The 19,419-nt window shown below is 40.7% G+C and overlaps 1 protein-coding gene across 1 annotated transcript in view; it reads right to left on the bottom strand.

The window, feature by feature from the left end:
- The window catches only part of lama2 (laminin, alpha 2), a gene marked incomplete at its 3' end in the record, with an annotated part of 199,379 nt that overhangs the window by 128,536 nt on the left and 51,424 nt on the right, over positions 1-19,419 (bottom strand). Inside the window, exons 4-11 of the mRNA XM_039781351.1 lie at positions 13,586-13,637; positions 12,819-13,009; positions 6,461-6,640; positions 5,745-5,834; positions 3,468-3,585; positions 812-990; positions 613-712; positions 63-120 (exon numbers count right to left, since the gene is read on the bottom strand). Coding sequence (XP_039637285.1) covers positions 63-120; positions 613-712; positions 812-990; positions 3,468-3,585; positions 5,745-5,834; positions 6,461-6,640; positions 12,819-13,009; positions 13,586-13,637 — 968 coding nt within the window. The remainder of the gene's footprint in view (positions 1-62; positions 121-612; positions 713-811; positions 991-3,467; positions 3,586-5,744; positions 5,835-6,460; positions 6,641-12,818; positions 13,010-13,585; positions 13,638-19,419) is intronic.

The following is a 19,419-nucleotide window of genomic DNA, read 5'->3' as shown; positions in this document are numbered from 1 at the left end:
CTCACCTGTCACAATGTGTCTGTCTCTTGTTCTATGTGTGTGTATGTATATGTGTCTCTCACCTGTCACATTGCAGACCCCCAAAACCCTCCTTACACCGGCATGACCCTGCTGGCTGAACTGTCAATCAAACACACAAACGGCACACACACACACACACACACACACACACACACACACACACACACACACACACACACACACACATTTTTAAAAACAACAGTGCGAGTGAAACAGAATGGGTGTCTCCTTGAAGCGGCTGCACCTAAAATAGCTTCTCTTTAAAACAGTAAAAATACAAAGAGGAGTAAAATTATCTCTAATATAAATAGTAGTTATGTTCTGTCACAGACAGTTTCCAATAACAGAAGCTTCTGTGCACACAGCTGAACTTGACTAACCCCAACCCCATAGGAAATCAAGCAGGACTGAATCGATGAAATGTTGGAGTTATTGAAGTACCACTTTAAAATGAATTAAAACGTGTGCCTGCATTCACTAAAAACCTCTGTATGTGTGTCTACTAGTTCAAACATGAATAATATCCCAAAAAAGAACAAGACTGATAGACATTGAGGACAGACTGAAAGATTAAAAAGTATATTTGCATACTGGGCGTAGCCTGGCTTGAATCTGGGACACATGATTGGCTGATGGAACCATGTGAGTCACACGAGCATGGGATGCAGGGCTTCTCCTCCTCAGCGCTCACCTGTCCAGGTGAAGAAAACAAAGAAATCATTTTTGCACAGTTAACACTAAATCATAACGAATTCCAAAAAAGGCACAGGTGCGTGAATATGTGACGTACCCCAGTGGGTCTGTAGAATCCTGCAACGCATGTTTGACAGTTGATTCCAGCTGTGTTGTCACGGCAACCAATACAGACTCCACCCCCTCTGTTTTGACCTTGGATGTTTAGGCTGAGTGACAGGTCTGCTACTGTCTGATTGAAGTAGCACTCCTCTGCTTTGCTGTGGCAGTTACACTCTGAAACACACACACACAAACACACACACACACACCCACACACACACACACACACACACACACACACACGTTGTAAAAAGCGTAGTACTGTATTTGATAGGATTGTTGAGTCCTGCCGCCGCCTACTCTATCCACATACAGAGCATGAGGCAAAGAGGAATGCTCTTTTAATCCATTTATGTCTTCCACATACTGTATGTACTGTAGGTGTTTAGAAAAACATCAAACCCTTTTTTGAAGACGGTACCCTAAGGTTCCCACACTGACCATAAGCAGCGTGTTATCTCCACAGTCCAGGGAGAAAAAGTGGGTCTTCGCCTCACCATTTCCCACAGTATGGTTGTGAGTTGGGAGCTGAGCAGTAGCCCCCGTTTCCTACACACAGCTTACCATTTAAATTCATAAATGAAAAAAGCAAAGTGTGGTTCTGCAATGTGATTGTGGACATGGTTTAAAAGTTGTTACAGAACAAGGATCACAGGGATCTGATCCAGGACGGCTGGTTTGAGTAGTAGGTCCATTCATGTGAAGGCTTATCAGATGCCAAAACACCGCAGAGCATTTTATAAGCTTTATAAATACTATGAGGAAGGATTTTACCTCTCTGGGAAGTTACAGTATGATGTTCACAGTTCTGTTTAGTGGAAATGTAGCTCAGCGTAAATTCTGTCAGGGAGACGTCATTTACGTTTACTCGCTTCTATGAAACTGAAGAGCTGGGGGTTGGGTGTTACAGTAGTGTAGACCAATCAGAATCAGGCACGGATGTGCAAGCCAATCACAGCATGACTACCTTGCTTTAAAAGCTGTTCTCTCTCCTGCTTCTGTCAGTTGTCGGTTCAGACGAGAGCGTGACCCGCCTCCTCCCCTTCTGCCTCCAGGCTTCTTCGACCATGGTGTCTCGGTCGTTTCTCTGGCTGCCGGCTTCCTTCTGGTTCTTCCGGTCTACGGTTTTAGTTTAGTTGCCACCACCAGTGTCTGGACTCCACTGGGGGATATGTTGGTTGTCTGTATACCTCAATAATATATTATCCCTTATAAGTTGTCTAGTCTCCATACAAATTTTGTATTGTCGTACGTTGATATTGTTCTTATAAATAAATGTTTGCATATCTGCAACAACGTCTCTCCTGATTGAATAACAGTTGTGGAAATCTGTGGAAATGCTTTTATCTCCAGAACATTTCAGGGCCCTTCTCCAGGTCTGATCTCAGACTTGGCATTGATGACCTGTAAAGCTGTGGTGCTGCTGGGCTTCCCCCTACTGTATGCTGCACTAGGCTGCTTTCCCCAAGATGCCTTATTTCAGTTCAGTGTTGTCCATACACTAGTCTCGCATTGCCAGACCTTCCTCCACAGCGCTGCGGAGGAGGGTCTGGCTATTCCACACAGCATTCCGGGATGGGAGAAAAACATGCTCTGGTTTATTGGCATTTCTTTAAACCATTTCCAATAGCCTTGGGTGGCGCTATACTCCGCACGGAGCAACTGTGCTACCGCAAAATAGCCTCGGGAAGGAATTTGTTTTGATGGAACGTGTACGTTCAAAGGTTGTTATAGTCATGCGACAGAAAACTCAGATTGGACAGATAGATTAGCTAGCTGTCTGGATTTACCCTGCAGAGATTTGAGAAGCAGTTAACCATAGTCCTCATAATTTTACCAGAGTTTAAAATGCCAACACAAAGAAAGCGGAAGGTAACGGACATCCGGCTAAAATGATCATCCAGCAGAATATCCGGCAGCACCTGAACAATCCCGGAAGGGGAACGTCGTGGATATAGACTATTCATCCACTGCATTAGATCACTTATTACAATCATTCTGAACCAGACTGCATAATGCTGCTGCGTTCCTAACTTAACACCCTCTGCAAGGATGGGTTGCTGAGACACTGAATGGGCTGAATCTGTCATGGCTGGTTCCTTTACTATTGTGCCAGTCAGGACCTTTAAAGTCTTGTCACCTTAGTCTTGTTGGCCACAAAGACTACAGAGCTTGTTAGAAGGTGTAGCCTGTGTAAAATAAAATTAAGATTACATGTTGTAACCCTAGTTTTATGATGACAGGTGGAGGCCTCTCACCTCATCGCTCTGCTGCTACATAGTTGATGAAGGTTAATGGATGGGAGGTGACTTTCGATTGCTTTATAAAGTCTTATATCAAAGACCTGAGTGGCTGGCAAAAATACAAATTTCAATGAGCCCTTTACAGTTTGATTCTGTAAAGCCTGTTTTCATATAAACTGTACAGTAGGTGTGCTCTAGTAACATTACAGACATTTTACCAATTGACATGTGGTGTGTGGGCGCATACACTGCATTACAATAAATGATGTGGGCGCCTACAGTATCACATGAACTCTGGAAGAACATTTACAAGTACGGAAAGTTTAAAAAGTGACTGTTGGTTTCTGGGTGAGTAGGAATTGTGGGTAGCTGTGTGTAATTTGCCAATGTATTGTGTTTTTTTCTTACTCTCGCAGACATGTCGAGTGAGGAAGGTTCCTGCCATCCAGGGCTGCTGGTGGTAACCAGGGCAACAACGATCACAGCTCTCCCCGCATGTGTTGTGTTCACATTCACAGCTAAACTTCTACACACACACACACACACACACACACACACACACACGCACAAATAAATGAAATTTTTTTTATTAGGTTTGTAAATTAAACAGACATGAGCAACTGTGTTTAAATAAATGGATTGTCTGGAAGCTGATATTAAAGGGAAGAACATGGTAACAATCTGAGTCATCGTCAAATATGAATTCAAGTGTCTGGTGAAGTACGAATATGTACATCTCAAAATGTTGTGTCTTGGCTTGACATTAATTCATAATCAATCCTGTATACAATTGGGAGGATGCACTTTATTCTTTTTTTAAGATTAACAATTTTAAGCGGCGTATAAAACTTTTACAATAAAACATATTTAAAAAAAACTATTTACAACATGAACAAACCCTCTCTCTTGTCTTCTTGTTTTAACTTACCCAAAATGTTGTCTTGCTATTGTTTGGCCCTACTGTTAAGCTCTCTGTTGTATTGACCTCTGGGTATCCTGCTTTTGCTTTGCTTTGTCTGTTAACGACTGTTAACTCTGTTTTTAAAGGTGCTATATAAATAAAGTTATAATTATAAGGGTGGTTATGTGTAGTGGAGTAAATTGTCTTCCTTGTGTGACATCGTGTGGCCTCACATCATTCCCATGCATATGAAAATGGAGCGCTGAAAACAGGTAATTACCAATATGCATGACCTACTGAAAGCATATCAAACAATGTATTCGCAGGAGAGCTAATGGCAATAAAAGAATTTGGTTCACTTTTCTGTCAGTCCGTAGCCAATGGGTTCCCCATTACTCCCCCAGGAGAGAAATACATTCAAAACTAAACACAGTCAAAGCACAATGGAGCAGCACATTTGCCAACTTCGAGGTTCAGTAATTCAATTTAGGACTTTCTGTAAATTGGTTGATGTGAAGAGGGTGCCAGATTTAACTGAGAGGCGAGCAGTACAGTAGCACAGCGAGAGCCAAGTTTGGATTTGTTGGCACGAGTGAATTTGCCCCTTTTATTTGAGACACAATGCTACAGCTCTGGCTTCAGGCTGCCTTCATACTGAGCATGCATCTGAACAAATGTTCTGTAGACGATCTCACAGGTCTCCACCTTTTCTGTTTCCTGAACGTCTGCCCAGGACTTTACTGCATGGATGGATGAACTTGTATCAAAGTAAAGGAGCTAGATGTCTTCTGGGAACAAAGGGCTAGAGAAAATCTCTACAAAATTTAGATTTAGGTCTACCCTATTGGAAACATGTTCAGAAATACAATTTTAAATTAAAATGCATTATTCTGCTGGACCACATGCTATATTCACCCACTGAGGTCTTATATCTGAACCAGAAAACCATACATATGTTTTCAAACACTTTAATTTTAAAGATTTTTGTTTTCTCATTTTAACTACTTTCCAGGCAGCTGCTAATTTTACTACATGTCTCTATGGCAAGAATACACAGTTGCAGAGACTTGAACCTTGCTTGAGATTGACTAGGTAATTGGTTTGGTTGGTTTTCCAGTCAATTCAAAATACCTCTTTAATATAGCCTAGGAAGAATAGAGAAAAATAGAGATAGGAAGAAGAGAGAAGAGAAAAGGAAACTGGAGCGCTTTACACATCAGTGACATCACTTATCGTCAATGACATCATCACCAAGGGACCAGACACCAGTGTCTGAGTTAGTCTTCGTGGTTCAGCCTCAGGACATGTAAAGGACACAAGACTTTCTCTGTGTGTGTGTGTGTGTGTGTGTGTGTGTGTGTGTGTGTGTGTGTGTGTGTGTGTGTGTGTGTGTGTGTGTGTGTGTGTGTGTGAGGTGGCGAGAGAGAGAAAGATCAGGTGTCTGGTATCAAACACTCTACTGTTTGAAGTGACACGGGAGACAACGCTTCACTGTGTCACCTGTGTCCCCTGCAGACAGGCAGGCAGGCAGGCAGACACAGACACAGACACAGACACACACACACACACACACACACACACACACACACACACACACACACACACACACACACACACAAAAGACACACACGCATGCATGCACGCACACACAGTTTGATACAAGGCGGCAGATAAAAAGCTGGTAGCCGAGGGTGCTCTCTGCTCCTGTTCAACAGTATGAAGGGGCTCCATTACCTTGGTGCTATTGTTAAGTGGACTGAGAGAAACAGAGTTAAGCATTTTACCTTTGTAATAGTGTTGAGTGGACAAGCTTTGGCGTGGCCGTAACAGATACACATTCCTCCGACTGAGATGTCCTTAATGGAATAATAGTACTGAAAAGAGAGAGAGAGAGGGAGAACATGTGATAATGAGTACGACCGCGTTAATGAGCATATTAGCAGTTTAAGAGGCAGAGTTAGAACAAGACTGTGTTCTCTTATCTCTGTGGTGATTACACCTGAAAAAGGATGTCCTGACCTGGGCCTAACACCACATCTGGTGATGTGTCGAACAGCAGTACTGGTAAATGGTAAATTAATCACTTCTCACACATGAAATCACAATGCCTTTTTGCCCTAACCCTTTTCGGCTGATTTAGTTTCATTTTCATTTAGTTTCTAAATAAAAAATAAATTGTGGCAAACTATGAATGATGATTTTTTTTGTATTTATCTGTATCTAAAAAGTTTTAGTAAGTCATTGCTAAGACTTAATATCTTGTAATATTGAGTCATATTTCAGATTTAATATCGGATAATTATGACTTACTTATGAGTTACTATCTTAATCAGTAGACCTGGTAATGAATGCAAATATTAGACTTGGTCTCTTTTAGTTCTGAATTTAAGCCATTGATCCAAATATTACTTTGAGATATAGTAACAGAACCAGAAACTATTTCCTGGCAGATATTTATATTTTCCAAAATAAAATAAAATAAAAGTGGGTTGAGCCTCACTCGTCTCGTCACGATGGGATCGACATCTCTCGGGTCACGGAGTGTCAGAGTCATGAGGTCGGCGTTCAGCGTTCTGATTCGCTGAAACACCAGCCTGATGTAGCGGGCGGAGGTGAAGTTCAGCAGGGTCGGGGAGGGGTCATCTGCACTGGGCCGACCATTGATCAAAGACGTGTGGATCTATAGACAGAGACAGATAAGTACTGGCGTGTAGCAGCAGAGTTAAACCGAGACAATAGTGGGACAAACATTAAAGGTGCTTTTAGTTGCTCGCCGTGGCAGATGGTGAAGGGAGTGAAAAGCCAGAGACAACAAATATAAACAGATCGGAAGGAGGAGGATAAATAGCAACAGCCTTTTTTTTTTTTTTAACAGGAAGCATTGTTTATTTTCTTAATTAAAAAAAAAACTTGCAAAAGCAAAAAAAAGAAGTCAATGCTTAGAAATAAAGGCTATAAACTGCCTCAACCATGGTGTTTATTTTAAGTGTTTGCACTAGGTCACATTTAATTAGATAAGTTCAAAAAATGCTTAAATATAACACCGTTGATTAAAGAGGTACATATTTTAAAATGGCTGAGGAGAGAGAGAATATGTAAGGATCTGTGGTGCAAAGAGCAGTTTTTCCTATATAGATTTCAAATCTGATTGTAGATAGTTCCAAAGGACTACTAAGAGAGATGTGGTAGTGCCACGAGCCTATCTAAAGATCAACAAAAGGGATTGTTGAAAAAAAGCAGTTAAACATGGTGTTTCTTTGCAAAAAATATGAGTGAAACAGAGAAAGAACAAACCCTAGGATGTTTAGCAAAAAACAACTTATAGCTCTAGCAAGAAGAATCAACAGATAAACCTGCAGCCTCACGACAAGCTGCCTCCTACTGTACCACTACAGTGCAGTGACTGGCCTTTTACCCTTTCAGCCTCACCTAACTGGAACAAACCATGTGCTCAGGTAAACATAGGGCGAGCTAGACTGATACAAAGCATTCAAAGAAAACACAATAAGAACAAAGCAATAATTTCAGATTCCTCTGTTACTGTAGATGAACACAATGTACGTATGGGCAAACACGCACCATTAGTGGACTTAACTTTATGTAGAATAGTCTAGCTCAAATGTCTAAAGGAAGGTGGTAGGTTGGCAGAGATCTTGAGTTACCAAAGGTGCAGATTTATCTATAGTGCTCCCTACTACAGGTGTAACTCAACAAGGTAAATTAACTAAAATCAAACAACCAGCACATGTTTCCGGCAGCATGGCCTCCCCCTCTGTCTCCTCTCTTTCTTTTCTGCGTTCAATGGCGGGCCGCAACCAAATTGTTTAGGTGCATACTGCCACCTACTGTACCGGAGTGTGTAATATCAAGGCTTAAGTACTTCAGGTTACAGTTTAATAATAATAATAAAATAAATAAATAAATAAATAAAAATAAATAAACATTACGATCTAATCCTGTAGACTTAAAGGTCCCATGGCATGAACATTTCACTTTATGAGTTTTTTTAACATTAATATGCGTTCCCCCAGCCTGCCTATGGTCCTCCAGTGGCTAGAAATGGTGATAGGTGTAAACCGAGCCCTGGGTATCCTGCTCTGCCTTTGAGAAAATGAAAGCTCAGATGGGCCGATCTGGAATCTGCTCCTTATGAGGTCATAAGGAGGAAGGTTACCTCCCCTTTCTCTGCTTTTCCCGCCCAGAGAATTTGGCCCACCCATGAGAAAGAGACATCATGGCTTTCAAACGAGCAAAGTGGCAGTTGGTTAAGGCCACATCCCCACCCTCCACCTTAGAGCTGAAGATCTTTGCCCGAACCCGACGGGACCCGACGGGTTCGGTCTTAATTTCTATTATTTTACACGGGCTCGGGCCGGGCTCGGGCTCGTGCTTGCGCTTCGGGTTGCATGGTAAATGAGCGGTCAGGTGATGCGTTTCGATTAGTGTGAAAATGGATCCTGAGGAGGTGAAACGGAGGCTGGTCTCTGGAGGACTTAGCCTGTTTCTTTGTTCCAACTTCCAAGTGGCCTATAGCCTCCGTTAGTCATGAATAAATGATGTTAAAACATGTATAAATGACTCATTTTTTCCGAAAGACAAAGGAGCTGTGTGCGTGCAGCGCAGTCTCTTTTTTTCTTTCTCTCCCTTTTCCGCCGAGTGGTGCGTGTGCCCGCTTGCGGTGTGAAGCGCGTGTCCGCGCTATTCTCCGACACTCTATGACTTTTGATAGACGGCCTTTTGTACAGTCGGGCTGTAAACGTATTCGGGCTTTTAAAAAGCTGTCAATCAAAATGTACTTGTCGGGCTCGGGCCGAACTCTGTCGAGCTCGGGCCTTTTCGGGCCGTACTTTTAAGGCCCGATTACAGCTCTACTCCACCTTGCCTCCCCCTCTCTCCTCCTCAATAGCTACAGACACAGAAATGGCACATCCTAAGGAAAGCTCATTGTGGGACTGGCTCTAGTGGCTGTACTTCTGCACTAAGGCTGAATTTCAGGAAAGAGACTTCAGATACAGTATTAGGGGACCTCTAAGGCCTATATAAAAGCATCCAAAGAGCACCATGTCATGGGACCTTTAAGAAAACTAAACTGAGGTTTGCAGCACTCCCTTGAGTCCTTACCCATCCCTAAAATCCCTGCTAAATTCCATCCCCGTCCTAATTCATATATCTTGTCACGTAAGATGTTCCTCTCTCAATCATATTTACTACACTTCAGGAGGACATGCTCGCCATTTTCAGGAACGTTACAGACTTTGACTCCTCTCTTGGCAAAATCCCACTGCTTTATATGGAGTGATCAATTCACACCTAGACTGAATAAGCCAGAAGGTTGAACTATGCAGTAACCTACATATATCATTGCTGGACATTAACAAGCTCCTTCACATCACTAAATTGCTGTCTTAAAGGTAAGCATTCATCACACATTACTTTCAAAAGCAAGAAACAAACAAATGAAACATTCTTTCAGAACAGAAAAACCCTCGACTTGGTTTGGCCCAGTGATGAGTCAGCAATGACATCACCAATTTGATTAAAACAGGAAGTGCTGGGCCAGTCCCTCCCAAACTGCTCCCAAACAGTAGTGCTGCATGGTAGGTTTAAACAAAGGAAGAAACAATTGTAAGTATGAACAAAGGAACAAACACTTCAAAACCGTTGAAACCTGCAATATAATAAAAATAGCGGAAACGACTTCATGGCTATGTGTTTGCTTTAATTTACTAAGGTGCTTTGATGTAAACTGTAACAATGTAGTTCACACAAACAAAGCCGGGATAGTAAGTGAAGCACTGTTATGGTGCGTTCTTTTTGTCTTTTAACGTGACGTCACATCCGTGTCGAAAAACGAATAACCGCGGGTAGGCTACTGCTCTGCTTTCTGCTCAAGACTCGACCATTGTTGTCATATAGCAACCGAGCGTCTCTAGCCAATTTCAGCTACACAAGCTACAAAATAACTAATTAGGCGGTATTTAACTCATAATAAGACTGTAGCGGCATGCCTATAGGTAGCAGTATACAGTGCTATGTGTATGACTTCTTCATTTGGTTACAACAAAGACAAAAGTACTTAAAATTGTAGAAAACCACAAAGTTTACTAAGTGTGATGCACGACGTAGCCATCTTTGAAAGTGAACTCGGGGTCCTCTGAGTTCAGACGACTTGACGAGTCGTATATACAACCTCAGGGGCGTTCTTTTTGCAACTTCCGGTTCGTAACTCTGGAAAACGACTCGTAGATCGACTTCGGTGGACAAAAAGAACGCACCATTACAATAGCATGGTCAATTCTAGAACACATGTAAAACCTAATATGATGTAATGTGATAAGCAACCTGTAATGTATGCAATGAACATTTAGGGACAAATGGTGAGTACGGAGTGTTCTCACCCACTTTATCACACTGTTTTACCCTTTCTTCCACTATGTGATGGTGGTCTTTCTATCACTGCTCAGAGGACCCAATTGTGCACACCAGTTTTCACTATCACAGACTGAGAAGGTGATCTGCACCATCAGAAACAGATGTATTATATATCAGCACAGTAGGGCTGTCCCCTTTCAACAAATCCTAATCTTGTGGAATCATGGGAAGTTAAATGAAGAAATGCACTTTTTTTTGTTCTAATCATTATTGTTACTGAACAATAATCATCTGTTAACTGCTTAGTAAATATTCCTATACAGGCAAATCCTTATACCCCATTTTTCTAGGCAAAATATGGTGCTTTCAATATTACATGCACTTGTTCAGCCCAGTATCTCTATGAATTTGGTTCATATTGGAAGATTCTGCACCTCACGATCCATATCCATTGCAAACATTGACTGCTAGACATTTTTATTTTGTCTACCAAAGCAATTTACATTTTGTATTGTAACTGCTCTATCTTTAAATCAATGTAGAAGAAGAATAAACAGAGTTATATGTGGTATCACCAATAATCAACAGGCAGCCACATAACAAGGAGTATGAGCTGCTGCCTGACTGCCTGTCTGTCCTTCTGTCTGTCTCACTAATGTGGCCAAAAGCAACATTTGGGATCTGCAAAAAAGTCTTACAGAGTGGGCGTGCACGTGTGTGTGTGTGTGTGTGTGCGCGCGCGTGTGTGTGTGCGTGTGCTTGCACGTGCTTGCGTGTGTGCATGAAGGGGGAACACTTGATGGGTGCAAGCTGCACACTTGGAAGTAACGAAGGAGATGGTTGTGTATGTAGGTGTGCGTGTGTGATGAGTGGTGGGGTGACATTGTAAGAGTGTGTGCGATGCTGTGACACATCGCCTACGACTCATTATGGTTTCACTGTGATCAGACGGCTAGGGAGCTGTCACACACACACACACACACACAGTACACACAGTACACATACACACACACACATTCAGACACCTCCGGCGTTACATGCGGCTCCTGACATCTCCCAGCTCGCACCCCCCTAACGCTCCCCCGCAGGACAGACACACAACACACAAGACGACACACTAAACACACATGCATGGAGGCATGTGCGACACACACACACACACACACACACACACACACACACACACACACACACACACACACACACACACAACAGCACCCATGTAAATGTGTATACATATTCAGACAGGCATCTACAATTAGAGGAGATGTGGGAGATGTAGATGTGTGATTAGTCTTTCACTGTGTGTGTGTGTGTGTGTTGTGTGTGTGTTTGTGTGTGTGTGTGTGTGTGTGTGTGTGGGTGTGTATGTGTGTGTGTGTGTGTATTCCACAGTCCTCTTTCTCTTCATTAATGTCAGTAATTGCAGGCTTGCCCTCTGTTCTTACTGGGTGCAATCACACACACAGCTGATCAAAGCAACACAGCAGTAAACAGCGGTGTGCACATGTGCGTCTCAGTGTGTTTCTTTTCTATCAGTGATTAAAATGATATTAATAGTTGTGCACATTTGAAAATAAATATACCCACTTTAAAAAAAAAAAAAAAGCTTTGATCTACTTATTAACTTGAAAACTGACATGCAGCATTTCATAATTTATCCTGCTCAGAAGACTAGACTGGTGTCTTTACGAGAGCTTGTATAAACATTCTACTTTCTTTTCCATTTTGTATGATTTTTGTGTTTATTTTAGACGGTTTGACCTGGTGTCATGATTGGAGCTACTTAATTCTTCTTCTTCATTTTCACATGTTCTGCTTATTATTCATGTCCACTACTGTAGCAACATCGTCCCTCGTTCCAAGCTCTATTATTCTGTTATTCCCTTCCAAACTGCCCTCAGACCATCCTGACATTCCCACTGACCTGACCATCACCTGACCATCACCTAGACCTCATTCCTCCCAATCAATCACTTAGGATGTACACCGGTCCTGTTCGTCTAATGCTCCTCAAACCCATAAAGTTTCAGCCTCTTGCGTTGACTGCCTTTTAGATTTTTTCCACTTCTCCTACCTGCTCCTATTTTAGATCTGTTTGCCTTCTCTAAATGCTAGGCAGGCATAGTTTTTAGCAACCCAAGTCAACCCAGCAATCCTAACACAGTTTAACTAAACTCAATTCAACCTAACACAGTTCAACCCTATTCACCCCTAAGACATCCTGCATCAACCCAATCCAATTTAACACAAGTCTACCTACCCAAAACTTAATTTAGTCTAACTCAATTTAGCATAATCCAAATCACTGTACTCTACACACCCAATCAAAATATTCCGAACCTAATCAAACTTGACTTGACCCACTCCATCCAAGCCTGAGTCAACCCAACTGACTGGCACCATCCAAATGAACCCAAAACTAAACCCAACTCGAGCACAGATTACAGCGGCAGTGTAACAACTTCTCTAGCTACAAGTGTTACCTCTCCATTCTCCAGAGGGTGAATCTTTGAATAAAAAGATGTGCAGATAACTTCATCATCCCTGGTGTAGGATGGAGGTCCTGTCCGTGGATTAATGTTGAACCTCGTCAGGCACTCTGTGTCTGTGATGGCGTAGTACTGCCAGGGATCAAAGGTCACCCCATCTATTGAACGCTCTAGGATCCAGTTACCTGTGGACAAGAATATTGGTGAAGAAAAAAATGTATGAAATGCTTCAAAGGTGTGATGTGAAGAGGAAAAAAAGATCAATAGAAATAATGATGGAGATCCAAGATTGTGCCTAGGGCAACCTATTTAAAATACCTAGGAATTGACAGAACATTCAATTCCACATATTTCCTAACAGCTTAGACCACAACTGTGAGATTCCACCTCCTGAATTGATTGATTGAATGTTTGTTTGTTGTTTATGCTTTGTTCTATTGTTTATGCTTATATTTTGTCTTTTAATGTAAGCACTTTATGTTTACTTGTAATTAAGTTGCTTTAAAAATACAATTTCCATTGCCACATAATGAACATTAAAAGCTGCAGAATGCAATTTATTGAATGGCATCTTGAGCTTTCAAACTATTCTCTGTGGGAGAATTGTGTGCTACAAAGGCTGTAATTTCTGTATTTAACAGTTCATAAGACTGCCGCTTTAATCACATAGTTTTTGTTTTATTTTATAATCAAAGCAGTTATGTTAACACGTGAAACAGTGTGTGGCTGTCTAAACAGAAATTAGGAAGCAGAATGCTTACCTGGGCGAGGTGAGTTGGCTGCCTTTATGATCATATAGGCGATCTGAAAAACCTGGAAAACAGAGGACAGAAATATTGAAAAACACATTAACTATAATATACATGTACTGCGGAAACAACTTTGATTACAATGATCCCACTTTGGTTTTCCATTGGAATGCTAACTTGATATCCATTACAATAGGCCTTATGATTGTTAGCAATGTTTAAAATGAACAAAGCAGTAAGTTTCTATTTTGATAACTGTCAACAAACAAAAATGACCTAAATGGACCTTTTAAAGGGATTAGATTGGTTTAAACTCACTTCACTAACTTCTTCTCACACAGATATTATAGCTGCTGTCTGAAATCACTTGCTTGTTTACTCACTAATCTTTACATAAAAGACACTGTTGTTTTCTCTTTAGTGAGCAGTAGAGCTGTCAATCTTCCTCTATAATACCATTCAAATTTTATTTGTTATTTTCTTTAATATTCAAATAATATTCTAATAGTCAATGCTCAAATGCAGCCTGTTATTAATGTACTACACTACTCAGGCTTATTCATTGCCAATGCCACTATAAGCATGTGGTTGTTGTTACACGTTCTGTCCACTATTTTTATTATTTTTATCTAACCTTTATCTAAACAGGTAGGCCGTTGAGAACAAGTTCTCATTTGAAACGGCGACCTGGCCAAGAAAAGCGTAGGCCTGCAAGACAACATACAGTTACACATTCAATACAATACAAGAATACAGAATACAATATAGGCTGCATAAAGTACAGAATTAAGTGGGCATTACAAAGCCGGTGCAAAGTGAGGTGTAAGGAAGTTGATGGATATGCGAAAGTGATAAGGTAATAACACGAATAAACATGAATCAAGTGCAAATTGTAGTCTAGTTAGTGATGATATAAGCAATATATATGAAACGACAGTCTTTATAAATGCTGAAATGTGGTGTCAGTATACAGTTAGTACAAGTAGTGGTATAGTTAGTGATGTAAAACAGTAATAACACAGTAAACATGAGTAAACAATCTATATAGAGGCTGAATGTAGTAAAGAGTCAATACACAATTAGTGCAAATAATGGACTAGGTAATGATGTAGGTCAGTATAACTAGAGGGACTTCCAACACTGGCTTTGAAGGGGACCTACATCATGGCGCAATGCATTTCTGGCACGCAGCTTTGTTTACATTCAATTTCCACCAGGAGCACACAGCGACAAACACAAATCAACAGATAACTCTGTAATGAAACATTATCTAACAAGTGTAGTGAAGCGGCTCAGTTGTAAAGGCTAACGATGCTCAGTTAGCACAATGACATCACGTTAGGAAGTACAGCCGTGGGCCGGCCTATAGCTCACCCAGTAAGAGCGTTCGCCCCATGTTGGCTGAGTCCTGCAGCGCCGCAGGTTCGAATCCGACCTGCTTCCCCTATCTGCGTGTCATCCCCCTTTCATGTCTATCCACTGTCTAAATAAAGGGAAAAGCCCCCAAAAAATTCTCTCTAAACCTCTAAAAAAGCACAGCTGAAACAGTTTGTCATAAACTAAGTAACAATAGTGTTAGCCACGATGCTAACAGCATTGATAACTAAGCCAAATGGTGCTGTCACTACTATTTTAGTGATTTATAAGCAACCTGTTTCTTGCAAATTGTCACGTTACCAAGAATACAGCTATTAGAAGGTAATATATGAAGTTGAAGCTAACTCTGACAGCTGTAGGGCAGCTAACATAAACTTTAGCCGTCTCCATTAAGCTCCCACCTAAGCTCCTATTACTCGTGACGCAGTTAGGAAACTAATGATAACATAAAAACCTCACAATGCCTTGTGTTTCTCACTCCAGCTAAGTTATATCAGCAAGTATTCAAAATGCCATCAGCACTTAATCAACACATAAAAAATATGAAATTACCAGATTGTTTGTCAATTAAATACTATGATCTTTGTTGTTTAGATTGACTTTCCTTCAGTTCGATCACCAACTAGAAGGACAGACAGAGACACAAACACTGGATGTAGGTCAAATGCTGACTCCCTGTCTCGTTTCACCACCCCATCTTTCACCCATCCTTTCTCTCTCTGAGTATTTGTCTCTTTCTTCTCGTGATGTGGAAAGCAGTGTCACATTGCAGCAATTAGAATAGGGAGAAAGCTACCGTGTGTGTGTGTGAGAGAGAGAAGGAGAGAGAGAAAAAAAGCTTATTTCAGGGTAACCTTATAGCAGTCATTCAAACCCCCTACAAAGAGTCAATGTTACCTGTATTCCCATCAAGGACATGAATGTGTGTGTGTGTGTGTGTGTGTGTGTGTGTGTGTGTGTGTGTGTGTGTGTGTGTGTGTGTGTGTGTGTGTGTGTGTGTGTGTGTGTGTGTGTGTGTGTGTGTGTGTGTAAAAGAGCTCTCAGTGGTAGCTTGTAATATGGTGACAGCTTTGGGACAGCTAGGCAGCTCCAGCAGCTAAACATAGAGATGAACACAGATAGCTTATGCAGTGTGTGTGTGTGTGTGTGTGTGTGTGTGTGTGTGTGTGTGTGTGTGTGTGTGTGTGTGTGTGCGTGTGCGTGTGCATGCGTGCGTGCATAGAGTTGCAGTGTCATATTCGGTTTTGATCAGATTTGGATCAGACAAGAGATTTTTTTGCCTCTAAAGCTCAGCACAGCATCAACAAATAAACACACAAATAACTGTCCTGCAGTAAATTGCACGGCTGGTAAATCAATGTTTTTCTTGCATCAATCACATTTAATGTCAGTTAGGTAAGTTCACGGTGAGTTCACATCATGAACAGATCATATTATCAGCGTATATATTTTATTTGGCTGGATTCACTTTTCAAACTGAGTTTTCTAATTTTTTTAACTGCAGGAAATTCAAGTTAGAATCCGCAAATTAAATGTTATCTTACTGGATAAAGTCAAACCCCACCAAATAAATGAGTAAAACATTTGGGATCTCTAAAACTGAATACGCATAATCTCTGTCTACGTATAAGAAAACCGCATGCCAACGTGCCAGCTGGTTAATGCACAAAGACGTCATGAACCCAAAGGTATCAAATATTATATTCTCTCTTTAGAGTACTGTTTTTACATCAACAGGAGAGCACAAAGCAGATCGGCATGCTCTGACTTAAACACTTTAAAGTCCAACTAAACTCGGGTGAAATTTGACCTGTTTACAAAAACTTTCTATATCAGAACTATGACAAAAGAACGTTGAAAAAAGTAACAAATGTTTGAAAAGCTAGAAAAACGCAGGAAAAAAAATCAATAAAAAAACCCATCAAAAACATCGCCAAAGTTGACAAAAAAACGATAAAAAAAATTTGAAAAACCGTGACAAAAAAATTTGAATAAAATCAACAAAAATTTCGAGAAAAGTGTAGAAAAGAACAACAAAATGTTGAAATTTTGACCCAGAAAAACACAAAGTTGCAGGTCGACGAGAAGACAACACAAGGGTTAAAGAGTGAAACAGTCAGTGACTCATTTAGCCCCAGATGAAATGGTGTACTTTGTTTTTGCACTGATGAATAATTCGAATGATGAATGATTCTAAAAATAAACTACTGACTGAATTTGCTCATTTCTATATTGTACATTACTTCAGACAGAAGTGATGAGATTGCAGAGGAGTTGAGCAAAGTATTTACAAGTCTACATAAAGGCTACAAAATTTAATTTATCTTTTATATAACTCCTTGAATTGTGCCATCTCGTTTTTTAAGTGGGTCCTCGACGACAAAAAAACTATATTTGCACAATTAGACAAAACTTTTGACAAAAAACTAAATTACAAGATAATTAAACGGTACCAAATGTCAAATCATGTATTCATAGATTATAGAAAAGTGTTGTCAGTGATACCATTAGGTAACAAAGTGATACAACATAATTATGGTAGTGTTATTATGAACATGTACAATTGATCCTATAATAAGAAGACAGGGCATTTTCAAAGTGGAAAAATGATATGGATCGAATACTTACAGGCAGATTATTCCAATCAGAGGGAGCTTTAAACATAAATGCTTTCTTAGCTATTGACTTAGAGACTGCAGGAACAGAAACCAAGAGCTGTATGGAGTGTGATAGTGTGATTGATAATTTGGGGAGAAGTGTTCCATATATTGTTTTAAATGGTGATGGCAATTGAAATGTAAACATTTAAAGGTCCCATGGCATGAAAATTTCACTTTATGAGGTTTTTAAACATATATATAATATGTGTTCCCCCAGCCTGCCTATTGTCCCCCAGTGGCTTGAAATGGCGATAGGTGTAAACCGAGCCCTGGGTATCCTGCTCTGCCTTTGAGAAAATGAAAGCTCAGATGGGCCGATCTGGAATCTGCTCCTTATGAGGTCATAAGGAGGAAGGTTACCTCCCCTTTCTCTGCTTTGTCGGCCCAGAGAATTTGGCCCACCCATGAGAAAGAGAGAGACATCATGGCTTTCAAACGAGCAAAGTGGCAGTTGGTCAAGGCCACACCCCCACCCTCCACCTTGCCCCCCCTCTCCTCCTCAATAGCATTTAAAGCTACAGACACAGAAATGGCACGTCCTAAGGAAAGCTCATTGTGGGACTGGCTCTAGTGGCTGTAATTCTGAACCAACGCTGAATTTCGGGACAGAGACTTCAGATACAGTATTAGGGGACCACTAAGGCCTAGATAAAAGCATCCAAAAAGCAGCATGTCATAGGACCTTTAATAAAAAGAAAAAAAAGAAACTAATGTCTATGTAATCTTATGATGGGAGAAGGCAAGTTGAAAGTTTCATATATTGTACAATGATAAGTTATTAAAGGACATCCAAGAACAAACCTGCATGGTCTATTATAAACTACATTGAGAGGAAGATGATTAGTTTTGGATGCAGCCTGATATACAACATCAGCTTTATCCAATATTGGTAAGATGAGCTGCAATGTAAGCTTCTTTCTAACAGTGATTCTAACACACTAATACTCCAAACCATAGTATTTCATATTTATTTTCTAATAGTTCCCAAACATTTTATTGGAGCAATTTTACATATTTGACTGGAAATATTCATGACATGCCAGGGAATGACTTTTTGCACCTATTTGAGCACAGTAGCCAAATGAGCACTTAAAATGTTTATTTTAATGCTCAATCAGTCCACTTAAGCCCTGTGTCCAGTATGGTTAGGTTGCCCACAATCAAATGGGGTGTGAAGAATCCATTTTGTCTCAGCGTGATTTGGACACAGAGTGACAGCGGTTTTACTGAGCAGCTGGTGTTTACAGGCCATTCGCATGGAAACGTGTTAACATTTCTTTGGCCTGATAAACTGGCATCAAACCCCAATTCCAGTTAGTACTCCAGCTAATTATAACAGGATTTGCACACAAAAGCACAAAATACAGATCAGATACAAAGGAATAAAAAACAATGACAAAAAAAACAGAATTCTTTTGTTGAGACATAAACAAACATACAGACACACAGGTGGATATGCCGTCAGAGCAACAGGCCTGGTATGCAGATTCGTTAAAAAATTTCTTCAAGAGAAAGTGTGTTAACATCTCACTGGACTAATAAAAGTAGCTTTTGGCCCAGTTCTAAATAGCGTGAATCATCCAGCATCCCTGACTGCCAAGCTTAGTGCAGGCAAACAAGCAAGAGATATTCACTGGAGCCACACAGTCATCTTATCCTAAGATTGCTCTGCTTTACCACTGAGCTGCCACCAAAAACAATTTGGGGAGATGCTGCAGGATTTTAAATGACAGTCTCTTGACGGCTCTGCAGCAAACACATTACAATTGAAAAGTTTTAACCAAATTGCCGGAGAAATCATTTGAAATA

This window comes from Perca fluviatilis, chromosome 18 (assembly GCF_010015445.1).
Source record: "Perca fluviatilis chromosome 18, GENO_Pfluv_1.0, whole genome shotgun sequence".
NCBI lineage: Eukaryota > Metazoa > Chordata > Actinopteri > Perciformes > Percidae > Perca > Perca fluviatilis.
This window is presented reverse-complemented; position numbering and strand designations above follow the sequence as displayed.